Raw genomic sequence first — 9,735 nt, 5'->3', positions numbered from 1 at the left:
AGAGGGAGAGGGCATGAGGGCTGCCTTCTGCTGGGGGGGACTGCAGGGGTGTGCAGGCAGGGGTGCCCAGGGCTGTCCTTGTGAGCCGGGTCCCTGCACCCCAGGGGCTGTGTGCTGGGGCAGGGACTCTGCCGCCTGCCAGGGTCAGCACTCAGCCTGCCCGGGGAGCTCCCCACGGCGCTGTGGGGAGAAGCTGTGGGTGGAAGGAGCGAGCCCCAGCAGGGCAGGGTCCTTCTGCTGTCGAGAGGGTGCTGCCTGGGTCAGCCCTGCTCACATCTTCAGATCACTACAGGACTTTCCCAGAAGACTTTTGAAGAAGCACAGCAAAGCAGGGGCTACCTGAAAAGCAAGTATCCTGTTCTTTCTACCTTGTACTCTGGGTTGCCTGGGTGGGCAATGGGACATAGAAATTAATGTCTCATGTCAAGAGGAGGCACTGAATTTCCAAATCTGTTACTCTTGGAAGTGAATAAAGCAGGGAGTATGAGAAATCAACACACCGTGGCTTACAGACAGCAGCAGTACAACTTCTCCAGGCTCATCAGGGTTGGTCTGATGATCCCATCAGAGCCTGCATGGACATTGTGCAGTGCCCTGCTGCCAGGAGGGGTCTGCAAGCAGAGCTGAGCACACAGCGGGTGGGATGGGGTCTGTGAGCACCGACAGGGAGGAGAGGTGGGGACAGGGAACCAGCTCTCGGCAGGGACAGCTCCAGGCAGCAGAGACCTGGGCAGGGGGTGGGAGGAAGCTGCAAACAAGCACCGGGGTAGGCTCCGTTAAGGCAGCTCTCATTCGGTCCTTCACTGTGGATGTCTTCTGGGCATTGTCTGCTGGGCAATGAGCTGACTCTCCCTTTAGGACATCCCATCTTCAGGACCCCTGACCCTCTGCTTTGCCTGTCCTGCTGGGCTTGCGAGCTGCCCTCCAGAAAGGCACAGCTCTCCTGTAGGATCCCAGGGAGGGCTGAGCTTTCCCTTGGAGGTCAGTACTCTCCGCTCAGAGTCCTTTGCTTCTCTTGTGAGGGACGGTGTCCTTCTCCATCACAACTCCACCTCTGGGGTGGGGAAGAGAAGAGTGTGCAGATCTGCCCTCTGCAACAGTGCTCCCCTGCTTTCATCAGAGCCCAGTGGTTAGGTTTGTATTTTTTTAATGAGTAATTTGTGTGTGAAGTCATCTTTGAGGCAGCACAAGGGAAAGAGCAGGGCAGCTGGGTAACAGACTGATGGACACTGCAGCTCACCTGACTGCACTAAGCCACAGAGAGCTGAGCCCTTTTGCCTGTCCTGTCTCAAGACTCTTCACATTTTCAGTCATAGAAATGAGCATTTCTACCCCTAAAAAGAACACTCAGCAGATGTGATGGTGGAAAATAAAAAACAGAGACAAAATTCTTATAAGGACACGCTAAGTCTCTCTTCTGCAGCCCACGCTCTTGAGAGTCATGAGTGCAGATACTGATTTTTTCCATTAAGGGCGGATGACATCTGACATCCCTTGGGAAAATTGGAGCTGTCACAAACCAGCTGCCAGGTACCCACTGCAGCAGAGAAAAGCTGGCTCCTTGGCCGTGGACAGAGGTCCTGCTCCTCACAGCACACTCAGCCAGCACAAACCAGAGAAGGAAATGCGTTTCAATTTTAGGGGGGGTGGATTTCTATGAAAAAAGGAGTGGCTTTGCTTGGAGAAGTCTGTCATACTTTTTCCTTGTCTTTTCCAGTTTTGAACAGTACCCCTATGCCAAGAAACAGCAAATGTCCAACGGCAGCTCCATCACCCAGTTCCTCCTCCTGGCCTTCGCAGACACGCGGGAGCTGCAGCTCTTGCACTTCTGGCTCTTCCTGGGCATCTACCTGGCTGCCCTCCTGGGCAACGGCCTCATCATCACCGCCATAGCCTGCGACCAGCGCCTGCACACCCCCATGTACTTCTTCCTCCACAACCTCTCCCTCCTCGACCTGGGCTCCATCTCCACCACTCTTCCCAAAGCCATGGCCAATTCCCTCTGGGACACCAGGGACATCTCCTACGCAGGATGTGCTGCACAGCTCTTTCTGTTTGTCTTTTTCATTTCAGCAGAGTATTGTCTTCTCACTGTCATGGCCTACGACCGCTACGTTGCCATCTGCCACCCCCTGCAGTACGGGACCCTCCTGGGCAACAGAGCTTGTGTCCACATGGCAGCAGCTGCCTGGGCCAGTGGGTTTCTCTATGCTCTCCTGCACACGGTCAATACATTGTCACTACCCCTCTGCCATGGCAATGCTGTGGACCAGTTCTTCTGTGAAATCCCCCAGATCCTCAAGCTCTCCTGCTCACACTCCTACCTCAGGGAGGTTGGGCTTCTTGTGGTTAGTGCCTGTTTAGGATTTGGGTGTTTTGTTTTCATTGTGGTGTCCTATGTGGAGATCTTCAGGGCCGTGCTGAGGATCCCCTCTGAGCAGGGACGGCACAAAGCCTTTTCCACATGCCTCCCTCACCTGGCTGTGGTCTCCCTCTTTGTCAGCACTGGCATATTTGCATACCTAAAGCCCCCCTCCATCTCCTCCCCATCCCTGGACCTGGTGGTGGCAGTGCTGTACTCAGTGGTGCCTCCAGCAGTGAACCCCCTCATCTACAGCATGAGGAACCAGGAGCTCAAGGATGCCCTAAGGAAACTGGCCCAGTGGACGCTGTTTCACCGACAATAACCTGCCTCCCCTTCTCTGCACATTCCCCAGAGTTTATCTTAGGCCACGAGTCTGATTTTTTCTCTTGTGATAATCCTGCTTATATATAATTTTCTGGGTTTATACTCCTTGTCTTGCGGCTTGATCCTGTGACTCTTGCCCAACACTGTGTCAGATGTGGCATGCCCAATAGCAGCTCTTCAATAAAAGGGGATCTCCCAGGTGCAGCACCTGAAGGCTGGGCTCTTCCCTGAGAGTTGCTTCCAAATAAATATCCAAGGAATTGATATTTTAAAAAGTCTGTTCTCCTTTTTATTCTCAGTGTTTTGGGATTAAGCTCACGGTACCATTGGGTTCCACTGGACCAAACGGTCTGGATTTAAGAGCTCTCTTCTTGGTGTCCAATGGCAGGGGAGATGGTCCATGAGCTCCCATTATCTTCTCACATTTCTTCATGGATGACAAGACTGATGGCACATACCAGAGTCTCTGGAAATGACTTTGGAGGGGTGAGGAGAGGAGAGGATTGGGACCCACCCCGGGCCCTGGGCTTGGAATGAATGGAGACTCAGAAGGTGAAACACCCTCCAAGGTGAAGTCCCCCAAAAGGAAAGCACCAAATCGACGTATCCCTGGACAAGGACTCTGCAGTGCCATGGGAGTGAGTGGGGACCCAGCAGGCAGAGGGAGGGGAGACTGGAGAGATGCAGGAGGTGCCGGAGGAGGCCCAGGGCCAGGACTGTCGTGCTGTCGTGGGGAGTGGGGCTGGTGGGAGAGAGGAGGGGGCAAATTCAGTGAGGGCTGGGCATCACCTGCAATATGAATTCAGGAGAGGCAGCGAGTGAGTAGCCTCCATTTCCTCGTGCCCTTGGGGCCAGCAGCATCCCTGGGGCTGATGGGGAGGCTGAGCTCCCTGTGTGCCCCCCAGCAGCTGCTGTGCCCCTCAGAGGGGCTGGGGCCGTGGGGTGAGTGCCCAGAGCTCTGCAGCACCCTGCGGTGGGCACTGCCGTGGGACCAGCCCAGGCTGGGCTGCTCTGCTGGGCTGGGCTGGGGAGAGGGCAGAGGTGGTGGGGAGAGGTGGGGAGGGGCTGGGCTGGGCTGGGAAGTGCCCGGGAGAGGAAAGCAGCAGTGTAGAGCTCAGCTGTGTGAGTGTGCAGGGTGGGGGCCCACAGCAGGGTGCTCACAGTGCAGAGTCAGGCGTCATGGAGAAGGAAGCAAGGCGCCAAAGGTGCCTGGACACCCGGGCGACACTCCCCTGGGAAAACCATCCCAGAGAAGTCCCACACACCAGCCATTTCCATCTCTGGTTGGACACCCCAGCCCTGAGGAGGGACCTTTGCTGCAGTCCCTTAAAGCAGCTTTGTGGCCCTTGGCTGGACTTGCTTTAGTAGGTCAACAACTGTCTTGCACTCGGCAGCCCAGCACTGGACACAGCACTGCAGATGGGGCCTCACCAGTGCTGAGGAGAGGGGAAGGGTCACCTCCCTCCACCTGCCAGCAATGCTTCTCCTAATGCAGCCCAGGAGGCTGTTGGCCTTGGCCGCGGGGGTGCACTGCTGGCTCCTGCTCAGCTGCTTGTCCTCTGGGACCCCAAGGTCCTTCTCTGCAGAGCTGCTGTCTAGCTGGTTGGCCCCCAGCACGATGTCCACAGTGTGGCTGGATCAAAGGCTGTCCTCCCCCAGGGACATTCTCAGCAGCACCTTGTCCATCGTGGAGATCAGCCCCACCTCTGGCACAGGCCCCACGGTGCTGCAGAGTCACTTGGGACAGCAAACCCCTCTCCTGCCGGGGCTGCACAGCCCTTGCCTCTTTCTCTCTGGCCTTGGGCACTGCAGCTTTTGCTCTCGCTGTGGCAACCTCATCCACCATTCTGTTGCCACCTGCCACCCACTCCAGCATGCCTCTGCTGGGAAGCAAAGCCTTTCCACACACGGGGTCCCATCTCTGGGGACCAGGTTTGCATGGGACAAGTCTGCCCTTGGCCCTGGTGCCCCATCGGAGGGGCTGCAGCCCAAATGGGCACCAAAGCCCACAGCCTGGGCCACAGAGAGCAGGAGCCCCGGGTGCCATCACAGAGCTGTGACTTCAGTGGGACAAGAGCTGAGGTGGGGAAGGACAGCTCCCATGGCTTTTGTGGTAATGGAGATAGAACATCTTTAGGAGAGACCGATGGGGAAGATGAGGAGTGGGGGCTGCCTTGTGTGGTGTCAGGGCAGCTCAGATATATGGAGGGTCTCTATGGGACACGTAACAGGTTAGATGGTGGCTTGGTGTGGGTCAGCTTCTGAATGGGCCACCCAGTCTTCTCCTCACCTGGACCTGGTACTGCCAAAGGAGGAAGAGCTGGTCAGGGATGTGAAGACCAGTGTCAGCCTTGGCCATAGTGACCATGAAATTGTGGTCTGCCAGATACCCAGGGACATGGGAAGGAGAGTAGCAGAGAGCAGACCCTGCACATCAGGGAATGAGAATTTGGCCTAGTGAGGGCAGTGGCAGGTGGGGTCCAATATGGCAGTGTCAGGGCCCTGAGAGCATCCATAGGCCTTCATGGCCCTGAGCAGCATCACCTGGGGCCTCCACCTGCATCTCTGCCCATGGGCCCAGGAGACCACTGAAGCCCAGGCCTGAGGTTCAGCCCCAGCTTCATCTAAGCTGTAGGTGTTCGGGTCTCCAGACACAGCCAGAGACACAGCCTTGCCTGGCCATGGACCTTGTTGGTTCGGACTTGCAGAGGCACTCCCCAGCTTGAGTCTTTATGGGGTGTCCAATGAAATGACACCATCGCCCTCCAGGTGCCAGACCCCGGCTGATTCACAGAGGCCTAGGGCCTTTCTGCTGCCTTTCCTCCCATCACTTGGTCAGGTTTTGGGAGGAGAGGACGGAAAAGCAGGGGAGGTTTGTGGGTGCCAATGATTGAGATGGGGGAGTAGAGCCCTCACATGTGAAACGATCTAAAGGCTATGCTAGTTCACAAGTGTTCTCTTCAGCTCCTTTCTCGGAGGCCTTAAATCTTCAGCAGGAACCTGTAAATGCTGAGGTCCCTCCACCTCCCTCTCTTCTATTAATTAACTTGATAGAACCCAAGTCAGAGGCTTTGTTTCAATTCTGTTTAGAGCCTAAAGCACTGTCTTGGCAAGGCTCCTCTTTACACACTCCAGGACACTGCTGGCCACCTTTGCCACCATCTAACACTACTGGGTTTTGTTTTGCCTTCTATCCCCAGCACCACCAGGGCCTTTTCTGCAGAGCTGCTCCCCAGCCAGGCAGTCCCCTTCCCCTGCTACTGCAGGCTGTCAGTCTATCCCAGGTGCAGGACCTGGCCTTTGTCCACTGTCTATCTCATGAAGTTCCTGACAGGACAGTTCTCCCACCTGTCAGGTTTCCCCTGAAAGGCGTCCCTAAGGCACAGGAATGGTCCTCCCAAGTTGGTATCATTGAAAAATGTGGTGAGAGTTGCGTCCTCCTCCAGGTCGTGGATGCAGGTGTTAAACTGCACAGGGCTCAGCAGAGTCCCCTGTGCCGCCTCACCAAACCCCAGTACGTCCCCTGGCCTCCAAGTAGAGCATGGCCCCTTCACCCTGCACTCTCAGCCTCATCATCCAACTGGTGTTTTGCTCATCTGTTTGTCCCCCTGTCCAGACTGGAATGGCCTAACTTGGGTACAAGAATATTGAGGGAGACCACGCCAAAAGTCTTGCTGAAATGGAGGACAATGACATCAACTGTTGTCCCCTCATGCTCAAATGCAGCTCCTTCATCATGAAGGCAACCCGGTTGGCGAGGCATGATTTACCCTTGGTAAGTCCATGGCGATGCTCTTCTCTTTTAGGTGCCCAGAAGTGTCACCCACGAGCACTCATTCAATGGCTCAGCCCCCCACCAAAGTGAGCTTGTGCAGCCTGTGGTTCCCTGGGTTGCACTTTTGGCCACTTTCAAAGATGAGTGCAACTCTTGCTTGTCCTCACTCACAAGAGACCTCTACCAATCCAATGACCTTTCAAAAGGGATATTCCAAAGAAATATTGGTCTTGCCCTGTAACTTCATTACCACTGTTCTTCCTGTTATACGGTGTATTCAGTTTCTCTAATCTTTCATATAATTTCACCTGTCCTCATACAATGACCATTTCTGATGTCGCCTTTGCACATGCAGACTCTCTAGACAAAGTCCCATTCCATCAGTCTCTACTTTTCTCTGGACGTTATTCTTTGTTCATTCAGATAACTCTCACCTACTCAGTTGCTGCTTTGATCTTCAGGGAGTTAAAAGCTTGCCTGTCTTTCAGTAGTCCCATTGGCTCTTTAGCCAATTCTTTAATTATGGTTATATCTAACTTTTTGTATCTATCTCAAACATTTCTCATAAGATTATCCCTTGTAGAAAGACAACCTCATTAGAGACAGCTTGTACTTAGCATATGGTTGAGGAGTGTGTTTTATTGTTTATGAAACTTTATCATGCTTGGCTTTTCTTTGTTTGCAAATAGGAAAAGTTTTTATGTGGCCTGTGTGCAGCCAGTTCTCTGAGGAGAGCAGGTGGGAGATGGTGCCATGGAGCTGTAACACCCAGCTGCAGAGATCAGTGGAGAAGTCTGATGCAAGGAAGAGTGATGTAAGTCCCAGATGGCCAATGAGAGAAATGGTGAGGTTTGGGAGGTGAGGAGCAAAGTTCTCCATACAGAGTCAGACCTCAAGGGACTGCTTCTCCTACCTGTCCAGACCTCCTGAGGAGACACCCTGGATCACTATCACTTGGAGAAGGCTTCCATCACCTCTTCTCTAAACTGAAAAGTAATAAAATAGAAACTTTAAATTAAAAAATAACTTTCATTTGGTGCACTTTGAAATCTTCCTCTTTAACTACACTGTGAAATGACTCCAATTAGCTGTACAAGCTTGGAAGACCTAAAGAAAACTACAGGAAGAGAAAGAGCTCCTTAAGGCTTTCTGTATTTTAATGAGACCCATGGTGTATTTGGTGCTGAGTCCTTGAAGCTCCCATGATGAGAGGGGAAAGAACAAACCTCTCAAGAATTCAAAGTCAGAAGCAAAACTCAAAGTACCTTGAAGTATTAATGGGTCCCACTGAGGACCATTACTGACAAAGCCTCCCCATGGCCTCGTTAGAGCAGATCATTGGAGGCCATGATTGCAGGTAGGCAAAGGCACTGTGCAGGTGGCTGTAATGCTGAGAAAACCCTTGGTTTATTTTGTGAAGCAGAAAGGCCAAGCCCTCACCCCCAGGCCCTGGGAAGGCAGATCCAGTCTCTCACGCGTGGCTCAGGGCTCTTCTTGGGGGCAGTTGGATGTGAGGGTGAGCAATGCCAAGGGTAGGAAAATTCTATGGTACCTCCTGGCCTCCCAAAGAAGGGGCAAGAAGGAGGAAATGAAGTCCAGAGCCTCAAAAGAAAGTTCCTCCTTGGAGGCCTCGGTGGCAGAGGCAACTGCCTTAGCCAAGGGGACAAAGACCTCGCTTTTGATGGGCCTGTCAGCCTTGCCAGAGGCCTAGGCCATCTCTACTGCAGGCTGTCCTACACTGTCCCATGCCTGCACCTCTTGCCCTTCAGGCTGTAGACACCCATCTTGCTTTCCCACCTAGCTCTCACCCCAGCATTTCTAGACCTTCACTGATGTCTCTCCACCCTCACTGACTTTTCCTTGAAACACAAAGCCATGGGCTGATCCAGACTCCCTCTGGGTGACCACTTACACCACAAGGCTACCCTTTGAGTGAGAGTTCTTTTTCCTCACATCCAGTCTGAACATTCCAAGCTGTGCTTTGTGGAGGTTTCCTTCTCTTCCCACTACCAAGGTTGCCTTCCCTCTGCACTGCCAAGAAAAGCTCCATCATCTCGGAAACCACCCTTCAAGTAGTTGACGGCCACTACTAGAGAGCCCTGAGCCTCTACTTCACCAGGCTAAAGAACCCCAGGTCTCTCAGCCTCTCCACAGAGGCCCCAAACCACATCCTGGCAGATGTCCTCTGGGGCCATTCCAATTCGTCCCTATTCCTCCAGACCAGGGAGGCGCTGGTTTTCCATTTCTTCTATCTAGGAAAGAATTCTGTTCTATTCTATTCTATTCTATTCTATTCTATTCTATTCTATTCTATTCTATTCCATTCCATTCCATTCCATTCCATTCCATTCTGTTTTCCTCTCTCCCAGAAGATATGGGAAGGCTGTCATTAGGTCTCCCCAAAGCCTTCTCCTCTCCTGCCTTTGCACCTTGGCAGCAAAGGCAGACAACAGCACCCTGGCCTGCATTAGGCAGAGCACTGCCAGCAGGTGGGTGGAGGTGATCCTTCCTCTCCACTCAGCCCTGCTACAAGTTGTCTTGCTGACTTCCCTCAAGGGTTTCTACATCCCCACCTCACTCCCACTGCAGCCAAAGCTGCCCTCCACATCTTCCACCAGCTTCTTGTGAGAAACAAGTCCAGGAGAGCATCCCCCCATGTCAGATCAGGGATCAGCTTCCACCTTCCCTCTGACTGAGGCCTTCTAGCAGAGGTCCATGGCCTTCAAAGTCCCCAGTGACTACCAAGTCCTTTGTGTCCCTTCCTCCAGCTTCTAAAGGAGCCCTCACCCTCTTCCTAATCTTCCTCAGGCGGTTCGGTGATCCCGACCATAAGAGCATTGTACATGGAGGAGTTAGTGATCCCCCTAACAGTAAACCTGAAAAGACCCTGGCCTGCATGTGCCGCGCTGTGCTGTGCTCCACGTACAGCTTGGTCTTCAGGCTGTGTTGTGCTGAGCATATCCCTGGGTCACAGGAGAAACTTGACTGCAACAGAGGAATCTGCAGGAAGCTCCACCTGGTACTGGTGATGAGGCCAACTGCACGTCCTTACCTTTACCAGACACTGCAGCAACAAATTTGCATGTGAACATCACTTCTTAGGGCAGGAGAAATGACAACTAGAGTTTGTTTCCCTGTTTGTCGCAAATGAGAGGTTTTGCGGCCGCTTGAAGAATCACTGGCAAAGATATCAGCAAAAGAGATTTTAACAGAAATGTATAAAAGCGCGACTTAACAGAATTCGATGGCAAGGTTCACTCTATTACTTATT

The 9,735-nt window shown here is 53.1% G+C and overlaps 1 protein-coding gene across 1 annotated transcript; it reads left to right on the top strand.

Annotated features, from left to right (window-relative positions):
- Nucleotides 1–1,751: 1,751 nt before the first annotated feature.
- LOC142076171 (olfactory receptor 14A16-like) lies at nucleotides 1,752–2,687 on the top strand. Its single transcript, XM_075138549.1, has one exon. The coding sequence runs from the start codon at nucleotides 1,752–1,754 to the stop codon at nucleotides 2,685–2,687; it is 936 nt and encodes a 311-aa protein (XP_074994650.1).
- Nucleotides 2,688–9,735: the final 7,048 nt, after the last annotated feature.

This window comes from Calonectris borealis, unplaced genomic scaffold (assembly GCF_964195595.1).
Source record: "Calonectris borealis unplaced genomic scaffold, bCalBor7.hap1.2 HAP1_SCAFFOLD_35, whole genome shotgun sequence".
Classification (NCBI taxonomy): domain Eukaryota; kingdom Metazoa; phylum Chordata; class Aves; order Procellariiformes; family Procellariidae; genus Calonectris; species Calonectris borealis.
Note: the sequence above shows the minus strand (reverse complement) of the source record. Positions and strands in the feature narration are given on the sequence as shown.

What these genes read in the sequence shown, in the direction of transcription:
- LOC142076171 (XM_075138549.1), top strand. Translation starts at nt 1,752, where the DNA reads ATGTCCAACGGCAGCTCCATCACCCAGTTCCTCCTCCTGGCCTTCGCA.